Source organism: Heptranchias perlo, chromosome 24, assembly GCF_035084215.1.
Source record: "Heptranchias perlo isolate sHepPer1 chromosome 24, sHepPer1.hap1, whole genome shotgun sequence".
NCBI classification, from domain to species: Eukaryota; Metazoa; Chordata; class Chondrichthyes; order Hexanchiformes; family Hexanchidae; genus Heptranchias; species Heptranchias perlo.
This window is the reverse complement of record NC_090348.1, coordinates 1303752-1328201: the sequence shown is the minus strand read 5'-3', so window position 1 is coordinate 1328201 and position 24450 is coordinate 1303752. Positions and strand designations below refer to the sequence as shown.

General features: G+C 42.8%; 1 protein-coding gene across 1 annotated transcript in view; it reads left to right on the top strand.

Moving 5' to 3' along the window:
- LOC137341491 (DCC-interacting protein 13-beta-like) overlaps window positions 1-24450 on the top strand; it is an 84472-nt gene that overhangs the window by 25039 nt on the left and 34983 nt on the right. Inside the window, exons 5-10 of the mRNA XM_068004597.1 lie at window positions 4747-4834; window positions 11791-11832; window positions 18215-18273; window positions 20368-20514; window positions 23772-23854; window positions 24127-24288. Of these exons, the coding sequence (XP_067860698.1) occupies window positions 4747-4834; window positions 11791-11832; window positions 18215-18273; window positions 20368-20514; window positions 23772-23854; window positions 24127-24288 (581 nt within the window). The remainder of the gene's footprint in view (window positions 1-4746; window positions 4835-11790; window positions 11833-18214; window positions 18274-20367; window positions 20515-23771; window positions 23855-24126; window positions 24289-24450) is intronic.

The following is a 24450-nucleotide window of genomic DNA, read 5'->3' as shown; positions in this document are numbered from 1 at the left end:
CATGGTTGCCCTCTGAAGTGGCCTAGCAAGCTGGGTGACTAGTGGTGGACAATAAGTGCAGCTTTGGGAGCTGGTGTATTTCAAATAGTGGAATCATTTCACGTTTATATTTGTTTTGGATGAAAATGGCACACATATATTCCAGATATACTCCACGTCAATTATCAAGAAAGTAGATTTTTCTGTTGGGAATATAAGACTGTGTTGCATCAAGAATTGGAATTTTTGCAAAAATATGTACAAGGCGAGCTGTGTTTTACAATTAAATGACTAATGTTTCCTATTGAGTCCAGTTGTGCAGTTTGGTTATTGATTTCACTGATCTGATTTAGGTTCTGGTTAGATTATCCTGTGTAACTTATTATTGATACAGTGGCAATTATATGTGAGAATGTTGAATGTGTGAAACTAGAGCATGGAGCTCACTTGTGAGAAACTAAAGTTGTAAGTGAAGCAACTGAACGTCATAAGTTCTTGATAATTAGAATGCGGAGATGAGAGGACAGCCAGTTCCTTTGACATTGCAAAATGGTTGCGAATCTCTGAGAAATCCAAGCATGCCTGCTGTGAGAAACTGAAGATATTAAAATGTCCCAGCAAATTGCTCTGGGTGTAAGGTACAAGATTTGGGATAAGTTACGGAAAAGAGAAGAATAAGAGGAGACCTTATAGAGGTGTGTAGAATTGTGGAGGGGTTTGATGGGGTGGATGTGGAGAGGCTTCCACTTGTGGGGGACCCGGAACAAGGGCACATAAATGGATGGCCACCAACAGATCAAATGGCGAGTTTGGAGTGGGGGGGGTTTGGATGGAGAGTGTGGATTTTGTTGCCACTTGGAGTGGTTGAAGCAGAGAGCATTGATGCATTTAAGGGGAGGTTTGATGAATACATGAGGGAGAATGGAATAGCGGAATTGGGGGGCAGGGTGGAAGGAGGCTCGTGTGGAGTATAATCACCAGCAGGGACCAGTTGGGTCGAATGGCCTGTGTCTGTGCTGTGGATTCTATACAAAAAGTGATCCAATGAACCAAAATCTAAATTAAATTAGAGGGAAGAACAAAGATGCAGTAGAGCATTGTGGTAGATCATTGAAGGAAGATAACAAAGGGGAGCAGTTAGAGGGTCGTGTGATGAAGGTGACTAATACCAGTCAATGGAAGTAAAACCCTGGGCTGGGACACGCTAATTGTACCTTGAAGTAATATCCTGCAATACCTTCCCTTGAAGTAATATTTTGCGTTCCCTTACCTTATGGTGTTCCCCTTTACACGTGGAATTATTTCTGTTCTATTTCCCTGTCCCTTCACCAATATGTTAGTTGATCGTGAACCAGAATGACATAGGCTATGACCTGATACACATACCAATGATGATGCTCCTCATCTGAGTTTTTGAATGAGTTGCTAGTTTGATATGTGAGAGGCAGATGCAATCACATTTAGGACAGGTGAATTCAAGGTATGTTGATGCAGTCTGATTGCCAGTTTATGATTCTCTTTCCTTTCCTGGTGTGCAGCTTCAGCGCACTGTCCCTCCAGAATGGCCTCTGCTTTGGTCAAAGGCAAACCACTGCCTGACTGTCTGTAGCAAGCTGTGTGCACTGTTAAACAGGGATTGAAGTTAAGGAGGAGGAGTATGAAATATTGGATGGGATAAACATAGTGAGAGAGGAAGTATTAAGGGGATTAGCATCTTTGAAAGTGGATAAATCACCAGGGCCGGATGAAATGTATCCCAGGCTGATAAAAGAAGCCAGGGAGGAAATAGCGGAGGCTTTAACAATCATTTTCCAAACTTCACTGGATACAGGCGTGGTGCCGGAGGATTGGAGGACTGCTAACGTTGTACCGTTGTTTAAAAAGGGAGCGAAGGATAGACCGAGTAATTACAGGCCAGTCAGCCTAACCTCGGTGGTGGGCAAATTATTGGAATCAATTCTGAGGGACAGGATAAACTCTCACTTAGAAAGGCACGGAGTAATCAAGGACAGTCAGCACGGATTTGTTAAGGGAAGATCATGTCTGACTAACTTGATTGAATTTTTTGAGGAGGTGACAAGGAGGATCGATGATGGTGGCGTGATTGATGTAGTCTACATGGATTTTAGCAAGGCTTTTGACAAGGTTCAACATGGCAGATTGGTCAAAAAAGTAAAGGCCCATGGGATCCAAGGGAATGTGGGAAATTGGATCCAAAATTGGCTCAGTGGCAGGAAGCAAAGGGTAATAGTTGACGGGTGTTTTTGCGACTGGAAGGCTGTTTCCAGTGGGCTGCCGCAGGGCTCAGTACTAGGTCTTTTGCTTTTTGTGGTATACATTAACGATTTGGACTTAAACGTAGGGGGCATGATTAAGAAATTTGCGGATGACATAAAGATAGGCTGTGTGGTTGATAGTGAGGAGGAAAGCTGTAGACTGCAGGAAGATATCAATGGACTGGTCAGATGGGCAGAAAAGTGGCAAATGGAGTTCAATCCGGAGAAGTGTGAGGTAATGCATTTGGAGAGAGCAAACAAGGCAAGGGAATACACAATAAATGGGAGGATACTGAAAGGTGTAGAGGAAGTGAGGGACCTTGGAGTGCATGTCCACAGATCCCTGAAGGTAGCAGGACAGGTAGATAAGATGGTTAAAAAGGCATATGGAATGCTTTCCTTTATTAGCCGAAGCATAGAATATAAAAGCAGGGAGGTTATGCTGGAACTGTATAAAACACTAGTTAGGCCACAGCTAGAGTACTGCGCACAGTTCTGGTCACCACATTACAGGAAGGATGTGATTGCACTGGAGAGGGTACAGAGGAGATTTATGAGGATGTTGCCAGGACTGGAGAATTTTAGTTATGAGGAAAGATTGGATAGGCTGGGGTTGTTTTCCATGGAACAGAGGAGGCTGAAGGGTGATTTGATCGAGTGGATAAGGAGGACCTATTTCCCTTAGCGGAGGGGTCAATAACCAGGGGGCATAGATTTTAAAGTGATCGGTAGAAGGATTAGAGTAGAAATGAGGAATATTTTTTTCACCCAGAGGATGGTGGGGGTCTGGAACTCACTGCCTGAGAGGGTGGTAGAGGCAGAAACCTTCAACTCATTAAAAAAAATATCTGATGTGCACTTGAAGAGCCGTGACCTGCAGGGCTACGGACCAAATGCGGGAAAGTGGGATTAGGCTGGTGGCTCGTTTCTCAGCCAGCGCGGACACGATGGGCCGAATGGCGGCCTCCTGTGCCGTAAATTTTCTATGATTCTATGATTCTTCACAGCTAGGGCTCCTAGTACTTTGTGCCTATGGAAAGAGCCACAGAATTTAGCACTCTGGTTGTTTCCCTTCCCCAGGTTTAAGAACATAAGAAACAGAAACAGGAGTAGGCCACAGGGCCCCTCGAACCTGCTCCGCCATTCAATAAGATCATGGCTGATCTTCGACCTCAACTCCACTTTCCTGCCCGATCCCCGTATCCCTTCATTCCCCTAGAGTTTCTCCACTGTAAATGTATTGGAACCAGTGGCTGATGTGCCCATACCTGGTGTTCTGATTCCAAATGGTGTCCGGTGATACCAACCATTCAATCCCCATTGATGTGCACTTTGTGAATTCTCTGAATTTTGTATTTTGCACAATTCACCTGTATCTGAAGTGTGCATGGATTAAGTGACCCCAATGACCTCAGCTCCTCAATCAGCTGATTTTGCAGAAACTCTGAGTCCAGTTTAGAAGGTAAGTATATAAGGTGTGAAATGCAAGGAGATTAACAAGTTGTAAATCCTTCCTTATTTTGCCCAATGTGCAATACTTGAAACAATCAATCTGCTAAAACAGCCACTAGTTGAATGTAATAAAAACAGAAAATGGTGGAGAAGCTCAGTAAGTCAGGCAGAATCTGTGGAGAAAGAAAGAGTTAACGTTTCAGGTCAATGACCTTTCTGTCCGAACCCTGACGTTGAGTGCAACAGACCCAAATAAACATCAAGGACACAATTTCTGAGCCTTAAGGACTGGAATCTACAATTGAATTTGACTGCATTGTGCAAGAGCTGAATTCTACAGCTTTTTAAACAGTTGATTTGAAACTTTTCTTTGTGCCTAGGAAACTCGAGGCTAACTCTGCAGTTAGCCTGTGTACCTTGGTGCCGTCTCCAGGCTTTGGTGTGGGTACAACCTGTGATTTACTTTAGGGGCTGTGATGCATCGATAGACAGAATAAAATGCACTTCTTTCAACGTGCATGGGCTTGGCTTCTGTGGCCGGTTAACAGCTGGGCATTAGTTGCACCCACCAGAAATGAAGATTTAAAAAAAAAACTCATTTATCTTTTGGTGGGGTGGGGGGGGGCCGCAAACAAAAAAGTCCCATTTTCTACATTGAGAGTGACCGGAGCTTTTCTCTGTCTTGTTCTGTGAATCGGGTGTATGATGAACACTTCCCGTATATTTTCAGTACATATTAATAGCCACAACTGCAGTCACACAGCTGATTAAAATACCTTTGATGCACGTGTGCTTAGGGTGAAAATTCTCTTTCTGTGTTGGTTGATAGGAGAGATCTGCACATACAACTGGGTGACTGGACTTGAAAGCTGGGTCCGTGTTGTGCTGAGATGTTTGGTCCTTGTGTATGACTGGCAATGTGCACTGTGATCCCTCCAGCATAAAGTTAACCTGCTACTTAATAGAACTGTAATTTGACTGGTCAGTTCATTACTGAATGGCAGTGAGTAACTAATAAAATCACTTATTTTTTTCACAGCTAAATTCTCTTCATACAGAGCTAGCTAAACAGGTTGCTGACACAATGATATTCCCAATGATACAGTTCAGGGAAAGGGATCTCACAGGTATTGTTGAACATCAGCTATTTCTTGGACTGTTAGATTCACCTTAGGAATGCATAATATTTAATATGTTGCATTGCTTGGCCTGGCAGCATTTGACACTGGCATCATTTGGATATGCAAATATTGCAAGGAGCCTTATTTACCTGTCTTGAGTGAAAACACTATCAGAACCATTTTAACACAAGATCCTTTCAACTAGTGAACCTAACCTTAAAATTCACCATGTGATACTAGAAAATGAACATTTAGTACATTTCTGTGAAATTCTTCCCATCACTTCAGTCGAGATTAACGCCTTATACACTAGCATCCCATGGTATAATGTCGGGTATGGGTGTTGCCTGTCGATCCATTGCACTTGCTGCTGGTTTTATGGTTCTTTGTTACAATGGCCATCATACCACATCATTACGGGGTGTGTTCTCTGGTTGGAGAAAACCCCCTGTTCTTTTTCATTCACTGACAGGGAAAGCTGCGTTTCCTGAGAATGCGATTTCATTAGAAGTAATTAAAATTAACAGCCAGTCACGGAGCACCTATAAGAATGACCCATCAGTGCTTCTCAAGCAGCCAGTAAGTCACTTGGAAAGTTTGTTGTTCCAAGTGCACAATGTTTCTGATCGGCTCCAGGGCAAGTTGTGAAAATCTTGCTTTACCCATGAATCTCTGCATGTGTATTCCCCTGGATATTATAAAAAACCTGCCTAGACAATCAGTTTTACTTTTAGAACATACTAACCTCCACTTCAATGATGACCAGTAATTCAAGACAGTTAATGGAAAATTCATAATAATTGTATATTAAAAACACATTTAATCACATTACAAACAAAACAAGTGCCATTCCTAAAAGAGAATACAGCATTATGCCTGTAGCTATTGCCATACTAAAGCTGTCTGCTGTTACTTGCTAATTGATTTACTGACACTTCTTTTAAGTACAGACTACCCTTAACTTGAAGTTGGTTCGTTCATATTACTGGATAATTCAAAAATTGTTTTGCACTTATTGCATTGGTTAATTTGAATTTCTGGACAATTTGAAGTTTGTTTGTGCGCAAATAAAGGACTATGTACTATCGGGCCTAGACAGCATTGTACCCTATTTTACTCCACTGACTTTTGTTATGCACCAAACACCATGTTAATTCTTTTATTGGATTAACTTGGTCAATCCCATAATGTGTACATTACTGGATGAGATTGTGGGTGTTGTGCACATGGAGTAAAACGTAGCAGAAATGACAAGGGGAACATTACCAATGCAGTCATGAAGATTTGAAATGTATTTGTTCGTTTCTGTTATAGTGAATAGATTTAATTTGTGTTTTCTCCCATACAATTTATTCAAATTTATTTGCGGTCAGTGTTTCAATTTGTCATAAGCCGAGGATAGTTCAAGAATAACGTAGAAAAACAAATGGCAGCTTCTGCACCTCAGCATCTGAAACTATTTACATTTAAAAAAAATCTATATTATCCACGTGAAATAAAGTTCTCCGTGCAATTATTAAACTCTGAGGAAAAGGTCAACTGAACTGAAGCTAATGTAGTTGAGAACTTAATCCGTACAAATGTTTGATCTAGTTAATTTTTGATGATGGCTCTTGCGAGATCTGCCATTCCCTGGGTATCATTTTAATCTCAGAGACTCTCTTTGTTATAAAAGGTACTCCATTATAGCAGACTTGGCCTTTTGTATCGATTATTATCTTGTGTCCCAAATCACCACACATGCACAAGGCAGAGTCTAATATGTCAACAGATAGGAACTATGTCTGGTGTGCACAGTGAGACAGTCAGCAGCATGTGCAAATCCCCTCTCATTTAAAAAAAATGTAGATTTGGTGGATATTTTACGAATGGTTCCTTAATCCATTTTTGGAGGGCTATAACCCTCAGTTCTATCGTAGTACTAGTATAGTACAACACAGAGGAGGCCATTCAGCCCATCGTACCTGTGCCAGCTCTTTAAAAGAGCTATCCAATTAGTCCCAATCCCCTGCTGTTTCCCCATAGCCCTGTAATTTTTTTCTCTTCAAGTATTTATCCAATTCTCCTTTGAAAATTACTATTGAATCTGCTTCCACCACCCTTTCAGGCAGTGCATTCCAGATCATTACAACTCGCTGCTTAAAAAAATGTTTCCTCATGTTGTCTCTGGTTCTTTTGCCAATCACCTTAAATCTGTGTCCTCTGGTTACCAACTTGTCTGCCACTGGAAACAGTTTCTCCTTATTTACTCTATCAAAACCTTTCCTAATTTTGTAAACAATTTTACAACACCAAGTTATAGTCCAGCAATTTTATTTTAAATTCATTAATTTTGAACATCTCTATCAAACCTCCTCTTAACCTTTTCTACTCTAAGGAGACCAACCCCAGTCTCTTCACATAACTGAAGTCCCTCATCCCTGGTAACATTCTAGTAAATCTCCACTGCACCCTCTCTAAGGTCTTCACATCGTTCCTAAAATATGGTGCCCAGAATTGAACATAATACTCCAGCTGAGGCCTAACCAGTGTTTTATTAAGGGTTGGCACAACTTCCTTGCTTTTGTACTCTATGCCTCTATTAATAAAGCCAAAGATCCCATATGCTTTTTTAACCGCCTTCTCAACTTGTCTTGCCACCTTCAAAGATTTGTATAAACACACTGCCAGGTCTTTCTGTTACTGCACTCTCTTTAAAATTGTTCCATTTAGTTTATATTACCTCTCTTCATTCTTCCTATCAAAATGCAGCACTTCACACTTCTCTGCGTTAAATTTGATCTGCCATGTGTCTGCCCATTTCACCAGTCTGTCTCTGTCCTCCTGAAGTCTATTACTATCCTCCACGTTGTTTACTACATTTCCGAGTTTCATGTCATCTGCAAACTTTGAAATTATACCCTCTATACCCAAGTCCAGATCATTAATATATATCAAAAAGAGCAGTGGTCCTAATACTGACCCTGGGGAACACCACTGTATGTTTCCCTCCAGTCTGAAAAACAACCGTTTACCACTACTCTGTTTTCTGTCCCTTGCTAATTTTGTATCCATACTGCCACTGTCCCTTTAATCCCATGGGCTTTAATTTTGCTAACAAGTCTATTATGTGGTACATTATCAAATGCATTTTGAAAGTCCATATACACATCAACTGCACTACCCTCTCTGTTACTTCAACAAAGACTTCAATCAAGTTAGTCAACCACAATTTTCCTTTAACACATCTGTGCTGACTTTCATTTATTAGCCCATACTTTTTCAAATGCCAATTAATTTTGTCCCGGATAATTGTCTCGAAGTGGTTCCCCACCACCGACGTTAGACTGACTGGCCTGTAACTGCCGGCTTTATCCCTCTCCCCTTTTTTGAACAGGGTGTCACATTTGTAATTAGCACCATTCCCATACCTAAGGAGGATTGGAAGATTGTGGCCAGAGCCTCCACAATTTCCACCCTTACTTCCCTCAGTAACCGAGGATGCATCCCATCTGGACCGGGTGACTTTTCTACTTTGAGTACTGCCAATCTTTTGAGTACCTCCTTTATCTATTTTTATCCTCTCCAATATCGCTATTACCCCCTCCTTTACTGTTGCAATGGCAGCATCCTCTTCTCTAGTGAAGACCGATGCAAAGTATTCATTTAATACCTCAGCCATGCCACCAGGCTCCACAAGAAGATTTCCTTTATTGTCCCTAATCGGTCTCACTCTTCCTTCGACTACTCTTTTGCTACTTACGTTTATAAAAGACTTTTGGGTTCCCTTTTATGTTAGCCACTAATCTATTTTCTTTGCCCCTCCAAGTGCCAATTAATTTTGTCCCGGATTATTGTCTCTAAAGTTTCCCCACCACCAACATTAGACTGACTGGCCTGTAATTGCCGGGTTTATCCCTCTCCCCTTTTTTGAACAGGGGTATGACATTTGCAATCCTTCAGTCCTCCAGCACCGTCCCCATATCTAACGAGGATTGGAAGATTGTGGCCAGAGCCTCCGCAATTTCCACCCTCACTTCCCTCAGTAACCGAAGATGCATCTCATCCGGACCAGGTGACTTTTCGACTTTGAGTACTGCCAATCTTTTAAGTACCCCCTCTTTATCTATTTTTATCCTATCCAATATCACTATTACCTCCTCCTTTACTGCTACAGTGGCAGCATCCTCTTCTCTAGTGAAGACCGATGTGAAGTATTCATTTAGTGTCTCTCATGCCCCCTGCCTCCACAAGATCTTTTTTGTCCCTAATCGGTCCCACCCTTCCTTTGACTACCCTTTTACTATTTATATGTTTATAAAAGACTTTTGGGTTCCCTTTCATGTTAGCCGCTAATCTATTCTCATACTCTCTCTGCCCCTCTTATTCCCTTTTTTAGATCTCCTCTGTACTTTCAGCCTGGTTCTCTACTATATTATGAATCTTACATTTATCATAAGCCTCCTTTTTCTGTTTCATTTTAATTTCTGTATCTTCAGTCATCCAGGGAGCTCTAGCTTTGGATGCCCTTCCTTACCCCCTCGTGGGAATGTGTCTACTCTGTACCCGAACCATCTCCTTTCGAAGGCCGCCCATTGTTCAATTACTGTTTTGCCCACCAATTCTTGATTCCAATCCACCTGGGTCAGATCCCTATTTAACTCATTGAAATTAGCCCTCCTCCAGTTAAGTGTTTTTATGCTTCGTTGTTCCTTTTCCATAGCATTCTAAACCTGATGATGATATGATCGCTATTCCTCAAATGCTCCCCCCACTGAAACATGCTCCACCTGCCCCACTGCATTCCCCAGAACTAGATCCAGCACAGCTTCCTTCCCTGTTGGGCTGGAAATACACTGATCAAGGAAGTTCTCCCCCTCTTTGCCCTTTGCACTGTTAATGTCCCAGTCTATATTGGGATAATTGAAGTCCCCCATTATCACTGCTCTATAGTTCTTGTATCTTTCTGTAATTTGCTGGCAAATTTACTCCTCTATCTCCTTCCCACTATTTGGTGGCCTATCGTATACACCCAGTAGTGTAATAGCTCCTCTATTGTTCCCTAATTCTAACCAAATAGATTCTGTCTTTGACCCCTCAACTACATCATCCCTTTCCAATGCTATAATAGTTTCTTTGATCAATACTGCCCCCGCTCCTTTCTTTCCTTCCCTATCTTTCCTGAATACCCTGTAGCCAGGAATATTAAGTATCCAATCCTCTCCTTTTTTGAGCCAGGTCTCTGTTATTGCCACTATATCATAGTCCCATGTGGTGACTTGAACCTGCAGTTCACCAGCCTTATTCACCACGCTCCGTATATTTACACACATGCACTCCAATCTCATCTTAGATTGCCTTGCATTTGCCCCGTGTCTGATCTCTCCTATTTCTGAACTATTCTTTACTCCAGTGATATTTGTCCCTCCCAGTCCTCTGTGCACCTTGTTTCTCCTCTTTAATGTTTCATCCTGGTGCCCATCCCTCTGCCAAATTAGTTTGAACCCTCCCCCACAGCACTAGTGAACCTCCCCGTGAGGACACTGGTCCCAACTCTCTTGAGATGCAACCCGTCCATCTTGAACAGATCCCTCCTGCCCCAGAACTGGTTCCAATGCCCCAGGAATTGAAGCCCTCCCTCTGCACCATTGCTCCAGCCACACATTTACCTATCTTATCCTACTATTCCTATACTCACTATCGTGTGGCTCTGGGAGTAATCCAGAGATTACCACCTTTGAGATCCTGCTTTTTAACTTCCTCCCTTGCTCCTCAAACTCTGACTACAGGACCTCAACCCTTTTCCTTTCTATGTCATTGGTTCCCACATGGACCACGACTTCTGGCTGTTCCCCTTTTCCCCCCACAGAAGGTTCTGCATCCATTCAGTGATCTTTTCTCTGGCACCAGGGAGGCAACACACCATTCGGGACTCACGTCTGCAGTTGCAGAAAAGCCTCACTATCGAATCCCCTATAACTGCATTTCTACACTTTCTTTTGCCCCCCTGTGCAGCTGAGTCTCCCACGATGCCGTGGATTTGCTCCTGACTGCACTCTCCCGAGGTGTCAACACCCTCACTGGTATTCAACACTGGAATACCAGTTTGTGAGTGCCACACTCCCAGGGGACTCCTGCACTGCCTGCCTGTTCCTCCTAGTCTGGCTGGTGGTCACCCACTCCCTCTCTGCCTGAACTCTAGCTGCAGGGTGACCATGCTACATATGGACAAATAATTGTTTTGCTTTCTACTAATATTACAACAGCTTAACTTTATAACCTTTGATAAACCAAGCTAACATGGTGGACAGGGAGATGCCTCATTGGTATCTTTTAAATTATTTAACCAAAGGTTAATGTCAACTGTTTTGTGCCTGTGTAAACTGAGTCTCTGTGGCTAGGAGGAGTTACGCTGCACAATGCAGCATGAAAGCTGAACTGACACATACAACTGAAATAAGCAGATCATTAAAGCATCCTGGATTATTGATACGCTCCTGAGGTAAACTCAGCCCCTTCACATTGTTGGAGTCCTTTTAAAGCAATCGCTGATTGGTGTGTGATCATCACTTCATTACAGATAGCAAGTGGAATGCAGTTAAAGTGGATTTTATTTCTTTTAGTGAGACTACACCTTGCAAATCAGGAAAAAGAAACCTAAAACAGTTACCTTTAACCATAAAATGGATTAAACACTAATTTGATGGTTCCTTGTTTTAGTTTACTGATTTCCTCTCTCCCCTTTGAATTGCACCTGTTGCAATTAATTGCCATTAATTTATACAGTCTTATGTAAGGGAAACATTTTATTGATTGCATTAAACCAGGCAAAACATACAGCTGGTTAATGCATCTTAGTATTTGTGTCAGTCAAGGACTGAATGTTGAATATTATTTTAATACATGGGTATCTGTCTGAGCGTATTTTTAAAATTTCTTTTTAAGTATCTTACACTGAACATTACTGTTTTTATCATTTGCAGAAGTAAGCACTTTAAAAGATTTGTTTCTTCTTGCTAGTAATGGTATGTATAATTTTTTTCATTTCTAGTTGTTAATTTTTAATTGCTTACATATTGAGCCATGGTTTTTTTTTTGGAAATGGGTCTGTCTCTATCACACATGTACACAAGCTGCACCACTCACGTACAAAATCCTTCACAGCCACCAGGAAGGGGAGACCCTCATTCTGTCCATCTTAAGATGAATTCAAACAACCTTCCGTGGATGAAAAGATGATGTTTTTTGCCATTTGAAGCATTCGCTAACATGTGGCATGTTTACTATTAGTTCAGGACTGGTTGAGGTCATGTTCTATAATGTTGTCATGCACCTTTGGTACTTGTACTCTAATCCATCTCAAGTAATATGGAATTGAATCTGTTCGTGGCTCTGAAGGTTCCTATGTACAATATGTTTTATCTTTCAGTCCAATTCCTACAGGAGCTGAGTTCATAAATAGAATTTATGTTTTTAATTGCTAATCTACCTTTTTTTGTTTGGAGATATGAGGTTGTAGCATATAGAAAATAGGAATATTGCAATGATCCAGTTATATAACTGAGTGTGGAATAAGGTAGGGTGAGCTTTGTGCATTATCTGTCCTTTCTCTGATGTTTAATACTGTCCCGGGCTGGGGGAATTCTTCCCCCCCAGTCACTCCCACTTCAGATCAAAAAACAAATTTCTTCCCTGTGATTATTAGTTGATGTAGTCTTGACAAGAATTTTTGTAAGATTGGGACTTTTCCTTCTGTCACCAGGATGTGTAATCGGAGAGATATAGCATTTTCAAAACATTGTGGTTCCAGTTATGGGCTCCGTTGATGCTGAGCCAAAGAAAAAGGTATTGGGATTGGTGACCAGAATCTTGGTCAAAGAGGTGGGTTTAAGAAGGATCTTAAAGAGCAGAGGAACGTGGAGAGGCAGAGGGGTTTAGGGAGGGAATTCCAGAGTGTGGGCCTAGATAGCTGAAGACATGGTTGCCAATGGTGGGCCAAAGGGGGGTTGCACAAGAGGCTGGAGTGAGAGTAATGGGGAGTTTGTGAGGGCTGCAAAAGGTTAGAGATAGGGAGGGTGTGAGGCTATAGAGGGATTTAAACACTGATAAGAATTTTAAATCTGGGGCATTAGGGGAACGGGAGCCGATGAAGATCAATGAGGCGGGACCTGGCAGTTTTGTTGCTTTTGTTTGTAGTAAAATGTAGGAAAGTTCAGAGCTAATAAAACCTTCACTTCAACAGTGGGCACACGTGTCATTAGGATGAATGTGTGAAAGACATTGTCTGATCTCACCCCTATTGTCAATGACACTAACTCATCACTTTAAGGGCTCCACATGCAAAATGATTCCCTCTGTATAAATATTATGTAGCCCATCAGATTTTTATGGGATGCTTCAGTATGACCTGAGCACCCAGTGCTCTGGGTCAGAAAACTTTTACCAGATTATTATAAAATAGATTAAAATTGTTGCCTGTGTAAGTCTCTGGTCTTCCAAAAGAATAGAATTCTGACACAAATTACGCATTTATTTTGGATCCCAATTTTCTAAACATATTTAAACCTATATGTGTGTGTATATATATATAATATCGTTTTTAAAAAAAATAAAAATACTAAGGTTTAGAAAAAGGTGTGCATTGCACTCATTTTTCAGGTGTGAAAGGCAGACCAATTTAGCAGTGGGGTGATGTGAGCCCAATCTGCACTGGTGTTTGTCCCTCGGCTAACTTTGTGGGGCCCATTTTTAGGCATATTTATGTAAATATTCAAGGGGCCCAATGCTTGACCCACTCAGGCTATTTCAGTGCCAACTATTGTGAGTTTCTGCAATTTGTTTCTTGAAAACACCATCCTGTCGAGTCAGGGGGTGCAGGAGTGTTCCTCGATTCCACAGGTGTCATGACCGCCCCTCCCCCCCCTCCCCTCCTCTGTTGCCCGCTCCAATTCCCTTCGCTCCCGGGACATACCTGAGGCCAGCAAGTCAGGCAGTTCGACATTGATGCCTCCACTTGAGCGAGCTGCCTGTGGAGGTGCAGCCAGTGCCGGGCAGCTCACCCAATTATTCAGATGAGGCCTGAGGACCAATTTCCAGCGATCCTCGGGCCTCTTGCATTTGCCGTGTGCTGTTTCCGCTGCTCTGAGTCTAGGTCTGAGAATGGGCCAGGACTAATCTCTAGCTGTAAATATTCCATGTGGTAACTATGGGAGGGGGAATTTCTCAGCTCTGCATTTCTTAAACAGCTTTTCGTTCAGTGTTCTGGTTTGACCTCGACTAAACTACCACAATTTATTCATCAACAGCAAGCCCACAATGTGTTTCCAGCATCACAGACATTCCTTTTTAGCTATTAGAATGGGAAAAGTGGGGCCGTGCAGTAAATTATTGCCTCTCTTCCCAGCACTTAACTCTTCTGCACTTATTAGAATTGTGTTGCTGGAGCACTGGTCTCTTCAGTGAATGTTTGGATAGGAATGTGCCAAGGATCTCTTATTGGTCAGTTGTATGATTCTAAATGTGGCAACCTGTGATTTTCTTTTAAACAAGGAAATATATAACATTCTGGGCCCACACAAAGCAGTGAGTTTAATAAATACGTAGCTGAGTCTATTGGTTTTAATGTAAACTGCTCAAAAATTTCAGTTGCAGTACTGCAATGAGGTGCATGTTATGTCAGCATCCCACAAAGTCCATTAGCTGGTCTGCTCGCCACTGATTGCTGCACTGTATTTCACAAATATCCCTGCTGCTTTGGCAGAAATGATTTGTGATGAAAGATCTATTTAAAATCTCTGCTGGATTTTTTAAAACTGCACCATGTCTACAACACAAGTTAAACAGACTGTGCTGTAAAAAATCCATTGCACTGGTAATACGTCTGTAAAAGCCGTGCCTAATCCATTTACACTGGAAAGCTGTCTGGAGAAACAGCAATCATACAGAGTACCACTTGCACCTCAAGGTTTCCAGGTTATAATTTTTTTTAACGAGACCCTCATCTCTTTTTTTATGTGCTATTTCTGTAATAATGATGTGGTTTATGGGAGATGACACTTCAGTCCAATCCGAAGGTGTCTGAAGCAGAAAACACTGGTACCAGCCGAGGGTACAACATTACACATCCAGTATTTACAATATCCTCGAGACCTGTACGAAATGCCGACTCCAAGCTGTGGGGCGTGTTCAGGTTTCTCCCACAAACCACAGCATCTGAGCAACTCCAGTGGCAACGCAGCCCAGAATACTGGGTCTCCGCAGGTGGGACAATGTCACTCATAAAGGTATTTCCTTAGCAGGTAAAAGAAAAACAGTTCCATTTATAAACTGCTTTGTTGAATGATGTGGAGATGCCGGTGATGGACTGGGGTTGACAATTGTAAACAATTTTACAACACCAAGTTATAGTCCAGCAATTTTATTTTAAATTCACAAGCTTTCGGAGGCTTCCTCCTTCGTCATTTTCACATCGTTCACCTGACGAAGGAGGAAGCCTCCGAAAGCTTGTGAATTTAAAATAAAATTGCTGGACTATAACTTGGTGTTGTAAAATTGTTTACAATTGCTTTGTTGAAAGTATTTCCCTTATCCACCCTTCTTTAACAGATTATTTATCCCTCCTCCCTACCACATATTTGTACATTACCTCAAATTAATGGAACATTTTTTGTACATGACCTTTTTGTGATGTGACCTATGTAGATTTCTCTACTTGTGATTGATCCAGAAACGTACACTTCTTGTCTGTGTCCCAGCTGTAGAAACAGAGGCTGATACGGTTATGCTCTGATCTGAGAACGATACCGAGGTTCCAGCTTTAACTGCAGCATAAGGCTGAAGCCCAACCTCGGGCTCAGTGTACAAGTTCATAATCTTTCAGTTAATTGCTGTTATCAACCTGCTCCTGGTGAACTGATAAGAGATTACATTAAAATTCTAGTCTCCCTTTCAGTGAAGTGGAAACATGATTCATCCCTCTTGGAAAAACAAGAAAATGTTGAGTTTTATAGGGAAAGAGCAGAGAAATGGAATTAGAGTAGACAGGTCAAAAATAAACACCAGTACGTGTGTGATGGATCAAATGGCTGTGTGCGTGTGCGTGTACGTGTACGTGTGCGTGTGTGTGCGCTGTAATTTTCTATGATTCTAGTGAGGAATAAAATTTCCATATTCTTTTAATGGTTTGTATTAAGTGCCTTAAAGAAATAGCTGTGTGAATTCAGCGATGCCACCCTGTAAAGGAGCGGTGATCAGAGGTAGGTCGTCTTCCCATAGTGCCAAGTCTCTGACCCGCACTCCCCTCAAGGCTTCATTTCCCCCCCCCCCCCGGATCGCAGGACCATTGAACATGCCTCAAGACCCTTAAAGATGAAGGAAAGGCAGGGGAGGCGTTTGGTGTGTAGACTTTTTCTCATGCATATGTAGCTTTAAAATAATATTCCTGGAAGGCATTTCCTGTCTGGTAAGAGATACTTTTATAGAATTGATCTGGATTTGAGAAAACACAAAATGTATGCACATCCAAGAGTACAGAACTGGCAACACCATATTTTGCCTGTGCCTTGTGTCATGGGTTCTGCACCTTTTTCGGTACCAATTTGTTCATAGCATATTGTAAGTAGGAGTTTTGCGAACTGTACCCATCCTTGTGCACTTTCCTCCATTCCTGGAGAGCCAGAATATGCCTGGAGCTATCTGGGATGCCTTTTGTAAAATAAATGTGTAATTAATCAGAGGATATATTGAACAGTTCCTTCTGCTACTCAAATTCCACTCTCCATTTATGTGGGTAAGGGTGATTGTGGCAATTTTACCACTTTGTGTAAAGAACATCCTGCGAGTACTCTTTTGTAAAATTTTACATTGTAGCCACACTGTTCAATAACTAACGCTGAAAGATTGCAGAGAAAAGCCACCAATATATTAATGGCCGCCTTCTGTGCTGTAACATACTATGATACTATGAAATGAAGTCACTTTTGTGATCTGGACAGCCAGTTTGCACAGAGCTAGTTCCCACAATAGCAATGAGATAAATTTGTTTTTGGTGGTATTAATTGAGAGATAAATGTTAGCCAAGACACTAGGAGAATTCCCTGCTCTTCAAATAGTGTCCGTGGGATCCTGTGTGTTCACCTGAGAGCGCAGACAGGGTCTTGTTTTAAAATCTCATCGGAAAGACGGCACCTCCAACAGCACAGCACTCCTTCAGTACTGCACTGAAGTGCCAACCTGGATTATGGGTTCAAGTCTCTGGAGTGGGGCTTGAACCCGTGACCTTCTTGATGACAGAGGTGAGAGTGCTACCACTGAGCTACGGCTGACAACTAGGCCCCATGCTCTGGAATTCCCTCCCTAAATCCTTTCGCCTCTCCACCTCTTCCCCCTTTGAGACCCTCCTTAAAACCTACCTCTTTGACCAAGCTTTTGGTCACTCCATCTAATATCTTCTTTGGCTTGGCATCCATTTTTTTAATTGCACCCCTCAACTCATTGCTGTGTGTGAAACCTTGCTGTGCACAAATTGGCTGCCTCATTTCCTACATAACAGTGACTACATCAAGGTCGTGAAAGTCGCTATATAAATGTAGGTCCTTCTTCCAGATGTTTTTCCTATGTTAAAGGCACTATATAAATACAAATTGTTTGTGAACCTACTGAGTAATGATACAAAATGTGACCATTGGATAGCTCGTTAAGTGAGGGGTCAGACTGAATTTCTTCTGGGTAATACTTCAGTTCCAGTACATAGAACGATGCCAAAAATTAGTAGATCTAAGAGGCTTTGCTATAATCTCTGAACTGGCATTGGTTTGTTCACTGCAAGGGTAAAGTTACTGTAAGAGAAAGTATTTATGTGCAGTTGTTCCAGGGTGAGGATAGCAGAAATGAAATTTTAATGGTTCCTCCACTGAGCTCTGAAAGTATTTATTGTGCTTAAAGAACTGAGCCCCCCTGCTCCAATGACATCACCCAGCGATCACTCCGAGCACCACACCCACTTCCTGTCGTTGGTGGGTATTTTATAACCTGGGAAAGCCAGGACTTAGTAATAGTCACAAATATAATGCAAAATACCACACATGCTGGAAATCTAAAATATAAGCAGAAAAGTGTGGAGAGAACAGGCGGATGACATTTCAGGTTTGGGTTCTGAAGGGTCCAAGCCTGAAATGTTGACTCAAACGTTCTCTTCTCAGATGCTCACTGACCTGCTGTGTGTTTTAAGCTTTTTCTGTGTTTGTTAGAACAATGTTTAAGTAGTTTCTTGTGTAAGAATTCAGAATAAATCTGTAACTAAGTGATTATTAATTGGGTGAAACATGAATATTCCATCCTCACAATGTTTTGTACTTTTTTTAAACCATTCAATGTCTGAATTAAATTGCTGGTATCTATTTTTTGTAGACCACGATGCAGCAATGGCAAAATACAGCAAGCTGCCCAAGAAGAGAGAAAATGAAAAGGTACACCATGTTTTACACACCATGGGGATGAAATGTGACTTGGGTGGTGATACTAAACGGGTGAGATCGCATGGAAGTGGATATCGTGCGGGGAGTACAACGGACGGCCCAGACAATACCGTCCGCTTGCACTACCCATCAAGACCAACTTCTACCCCCTCAACTTTACATAATTCACAACACAAGATGTTAAACATCTTGGTGGATTGTTTAAAACAAGGGAAAAACTGTTTCTACTTGTCGGTGAGTCAGTAACCTGAAGGCCTAAGTTTAAGATCATTATCAAAGGATGTTGAGAGAGGTATGGAATGGATTTTAATGCAGAGAGTTGTTAGAAAATGGAATGTCCTACTAGAAATAGCAGCGGAGTAAAATCCTCAACAGCTTTTAGAAGGGAAATGGAAAAAGAAGTTTAAAAGGTTATGGAGAAGTGCGGGGGAATGGGGCTAAAGGGACTAAAGGGATGGCTATATCAGAGAGCTGGTGTGATGGGCCAAATGGCCTCCTGTGCTGCAGAATTCTCTGAAGATTTTTACCGTAATTCTGCGGCAGAATCTGTTTTTCTGCATGTTTTCCCTTCTCTTTAGGAAAATCCAAAAAGTTAGCATTTTCCTGAATACAAAATCCAGAGTGCGCAAGTTAGCAAGCTGAACATGAAGGGAGCTTGAGCAGAACAAGTGGGGAAGGGGCTGCTGTGGGACTGCAGAGATATTGAGGACAAGCTGTCAACTACACTGACCAGGAGCAATATGAAATATTTTGCAACTGAAAATGCTTTTGTAAATGTAAAGAACAGGCTTAATTTAGTTAATAACTGAAGCAATTAGTTACTGTGGTCGACTGAATTTCTATTTTTAAAATGATGCAGTGGTTCATTTATTATTTTCCTGAATAAATTGGATAATCTGATGGAGAAAATGACATGGGGTGCCTGTCTCTTAAAGAGTATAAACCTACAGACTGCAGCTTCCTCTTCTTGCACTGCTTTTTATAAGCCCCTTTATTCAGTTATTTATCTATCATTTGCTTGCTGCTACTTCCACGAGGGAGAGAAGCATTTCTCAATAATGTTGTTAATTTTTGTGCTGTTGAGTAGAGTGTGTATCGAGGCTCCTGGGTGGTTAAGGCAGTGAGGGGCTGATCCATACCGACCAGGAAGGTCCTAGGTGAGAATCCCTGGGCCGGGTGGCCTGAGCTCAGGGTGGATATGGAGGTGAGAATCCCTGGGCCGGGTTGCCTGAGCTCACGGTGGATATGGGGGTGAGAATCCCTGGGCCGGGTTGCCTGAGCTCACGGTGGATATGGGAATACAGTTTTCACCTTTTTCCAGATTTGGGTGCAAACTTGGAAATGTCCAAAATAAAGATTACACATAAAAATTCACAGGTCAAACAGTACTTGGTTTCCTGGGGAGTCACTGAACTCGAGCACTTTTTAGTTTCATAACTCAATAACACACATTGAAATTTAGTAATCTGCCCCGTACATTCATAAAACCAATATTTAAAAAAAACTTGCTGCAATGGAGAAGTGTTATTACTAGCTATCCCGCCAGACAACTAGTTATGATGGGGAGTGTGAAAGCTCCTTTTGCATTTAAAGTCCCCATTTAAACTAATTAAAGTGTATGATAGTTTACGATATTAAATGAATGGGATAAACAGAACTCACCTCTAGTAACTGTTACTTCATATAGTCAATTCATTATCCTTTGTGTATCTAGGTTTGTCCATTGGAAAAAAAACTTCATTATAATTATAAATGTAATTAATATTAATCTAACAAGTTTTTATTAGTTTAAATTAATTTTCTTTCCTAGGTTTTCTCTTGCAACCTTATGTTTTCTATCTGCCTTTAGTTTAAATGATAGATATCCTGGTCACATCATATAAAGGGGGAATGTCATTGAAGGACAGGCGCATCAGTCCTCCCCTTAACCTGGCAAACCTCCAGTATCCGTAAGGTAACTTAATTTAAAGGTCAGGCTTGCGTGGTAGGTAATTCATGTTTTACCAATGTATACTTGCAAGGAAAAGGTTTTAAGCATTTATTGGAACAATAACCCAACTTGTTCTTGCTGCTTCTGTTTTTCAGTTGAAGGCGGAGGCAGTAGCAGAAGTAGCTGCTGCAAGGAAAAGACAGCATCAGTCTTCCTTACAGTACTATTGTGCCTTAAACGCGTTACAGTACAGGAAACGGGTGGCGATGCTGGATCCGTTGCTTGGCTTCACACAGGGTCAGGTTAGTGAATCTGTTGGCTCAACATGTGGAATATCTGCTGGGTCCCTAAATTGGGAATGAACGAACAACTGAACATAGACCTCACGTGCAACTTGGATGCTCCAGAACTGGATTCTGATTTGAATTTTGAACTTTACACTCTGAACCTAATTTCAAACAATCAGAGACCCTGAAGTATTGGCATCTCAGCTTCAGAGTGAAGCCAGAGTATCAGAGTTTATTATCCATACAGTGATTAAACCCACCATGTACTCTTCTGTGTTGATGAGGCATCTGTAATTCCTGTGTCCTGAGAACGTTAGAGGCAGGAAAATAATAAACTAGCGCACAGAATTATAAATAATAAAGAATCGTACCTTCAGTAGATGCTGGCAGGCTGATAATGTTCCATTGCAGCACAGGTCCCAGGGTAATCTGTACAATGATATGCACAATCTTACAACTAGTTAACAGTGTTTAAAACTGGGTCAAGCCCCCCCCCCCCCCCCCCCCCCCCCCCCGGTGCAGCGGGTCAAGGCCCCCCACCCCCCATCTGTGCAGCGGGTCAAGGCCCCTCCCTGTGCAGCGGGTCAAGGCCCCTCCCTGTGCAGCGGGTCAAGGCCCCTCCCTGTGCAGCGGGTCAAGGCCCCTCCCTGTGCAGCGGGTCAAGGCCCCCCTCCCCCCCCCCCCCCCCCGTGCAGCGGGTCAAGGCCCCCCTCCCCCCCCCCCCCCCCCCCGTGCAGCGGGTCAAGGCCCCCCTCCCCCCCCCCCCCCCCCCCCCGGTGCAGCGGGTCAAGGGCCCCCCCCCCCCCCGTGCAGCGGGTCAAGGGCCCCCCCCCCCCCGTGCAGCGGGTCAAGGGCCCCCCCCCCCCCGTGCAGCGGGTCAAGGGCCCCCCCCCCCCCCGTGCAGCGGGTCAAGGGCCCCCCCCCCCCGTGCAGCGGGTCAAGGGCCCCCCCCCCCCCGTGCAGCGGGTCAAGGGCCCCCCCCCCCCCCCGTGCAGCGGGTCAAGGGCCCCCCCCCACCGTGCAGCGGGTCAAGGCCCCCCCCCCCCACCGTGCAGCGGGTCAAGGCCCCCCCCCCCCCACCGTGCAGCGGGTCAAGGGCCCCCCCCCCACCGTGCAGCGGGTCAAGGGCCCCCCCCCCACCGTGCAGCGGGTCAAGGGCCCCCCCCCCACCGTGCAGCGGGTCAAGGGCCCCCCCCCCGTGCAGCGGGTCAAGGGCCCCCCCCCCCCCCCGTGCAGCGGGTCAAGGCCCCCCCCCCCCCCCGTGCAGCGGGTCAGGCCCCCCACCGTGGAATATATATAAAAAAGACAAAAACCATAACTATTCATTAAACCCCCACCCCACACAAGAAGATTTATTCATAAAACACACCCCTTCCAATGAATTCATAGATAAAGAAAATATTGACTACTTATTGCAGTGACTGTTCTGCCTGTTGCAAGCATTGGCGAATTATATTCAAGGCTGCAGTACTGAAAAGTAATGCTTTTACACTCGGCCTTGGTAACTACAAGAAATAGCAGCACACTCTGAACTCATTGAATGATTTCATAAATGCGAGGAAAATCTAACATTACACTTCATGTGATCCACCTCAGAATAGAGCTCCATTCACCACAAACCGTCCAGTTAAACTCACCCATTCATTGCTCCCTCACAGTGGCCCCAACACATTGGCTTAATGTGAATTTCAGGCTTTGTGTCTGACTTTCTTTCATGACCTGAAAGCTTAGAGCTGATGTGAACGATAAGCACAACTTTTACACCTGTCCAATATCTAAACTGTAGTAACTAGTAACTGAAAAACAAGTTGTCCACTGCCAGCTGGTCTGACAAAAAGGGATGATAGTCACAAAAAATTAAAATGCGCCTAACATCACCCAAAAAAAGCTCACTTAATGAGACATTGAACACAGCTGAGCCCACTTGTGAGGCACCCAACATATACCAGCCTTCAATGCTCACAACTGGTTCACTCATGGACTAATGTCTGTCGGCAGAGTGATACTATCCAGGATCCTCGAATTGGCAAATCTCTTGATATAAACGGAAGCCAAAGAAAACTTTTATTTTTAGTAGATAAGTATATGAAACAGATTATGCTAATATACTCATTCTTTTTGTACATTTTGGTGAAATCTAGACAAAGCAAGTAAAGGGTAAAAGTTATAATCTGGTTTTAAGATAAACAGTGTAGTCAAGGGCTACTTAACCTGCCTGTGGGCCACAATGCCCAGCCTCACAGCCGGGGTAAGTCAGTCAGTCATTTGCCCTGGTTTGTTCTGTTTGAATTTTGTGGGCCTGGAAGTTTGGAACTGGCTGCTGTTAACGTGTAAATCTTAAATCAGAACACCAAAATGTGTTAGTATCAGCAGCTGGAGATGTAAGGGAATTAGTGCGAACGGGGATTTAAACTTGATCTACGTGGCCTGTGAGCCTCTGCAGTGCTCACGTAGGTGAAGACCAAAGCGCACCTTTAGATGTACTGTCAATGTGGCAAAATCATTGTGACTCCTCTTTACATTCACCTTTTACTAGAATAAACCTTCCTTATATGTATGGATTCCTGAAGTGTTTAGGAGGAATGGAACCAGAGGAAATGTAACAGCTATTCTGTTAATAAGAACATAAGAAATAGGAGCAGGAGTAGGCCAATCGGCCCCTCGAGCCTGCTCCGCCATTCAATAAGATCATGGCTGATCTGATCCTAACCTCAAATCTAAATTCATGTCCAATTTCCTGCCCGCTCCCCGTAACCCCTAATTCCCTTTACTTCTAGGAAACTGTCTATTTCTGTTTTAAATTTATTTAATGATGTAGCTTCCACTGCTTCCTGGGGCAGCAAATTCCACAGACCTACCACCCTCTGAGTGAAGAAGTTTCTCCTCATCTCAGTTTTGAAAGAACAGCCCCTTATTCTAAGATTATGCCCCCTAGTTCTAGTTTCACCCATCCTTGGGAACAACCTTACCGCATCCACCCGATCAAGCCCCTTCACAATCTTATATGTTTCAATAAGATCGCCTCTCATTCTTCTGAACTCCAATGAGTAGAGTCCCAATCTACTCAACCTCTCCTCATATGTTCACCCCCTCATCCCCGGGATTAACCGAGTGAACCTTCTTTGTACTGCCTTGAGAGCAAGTATGTCTTTTCTTAAGTATGGAGACCAAAACTGTATGCAGTATTCCAGGTGCGGTCTCACCAATCCAGTCTTTAAGCACAGAACATTTGAAACTTGAGAATTCACCCCTCACCTTCTTGTGTATTTCAGATCAACTTTTTCAAGATGGGAGTGGAGATGTTTTCTAAGAAACTGGAGGAATTTTTGTCTTCTGTTGCAACCATGGTTCAAAGGTTAGAAAATTATCCTTTCCGACAACTACAAGTATAATGTTTAATCGTTTTTACTTTTCTGGTTCCAGGGGTTTATCCCTCACGGTGGTTTTATAGTTTTCAGAGAGGAGATATTCAACAAATGGCTTAAATCTGTTGAATGTAACAAAACTTCTTCTTTCATTTATTAAAGAGGAATCCTTCATAGTTACTGTCAAATATTTAAAGTATAGTGTCTCCTGTTGAAACTGTCCACTGCACTAAATGTGAGAGTTGTACATTATCTAATACAGCATCCAAGGGCAACTGGACACGGATGCTGAAAGTATGAGATTGGCCCAGCAGGAGCTGCTGTTAGCCAATGAGACCATCTATATCCCTGATAACAACACTGCTGCATCCAAACCAGCTAACAGGAACCTCCTTCAAAAGGCTGGCTACCTGAATATTCGAAGGTAAGGGCATTACATTTTCCTTTTGTTGATCCTAAAGATGTTTATTTGTAAATTTTAGGCTGTTACATATGTGCATGGGCGTGCATGTGTCATACAATCATAGAAAGGTTACAGCATGGAAGGAGGCCATTCGGCCCATTGAGTCCGTGCCGGCTCTATGCA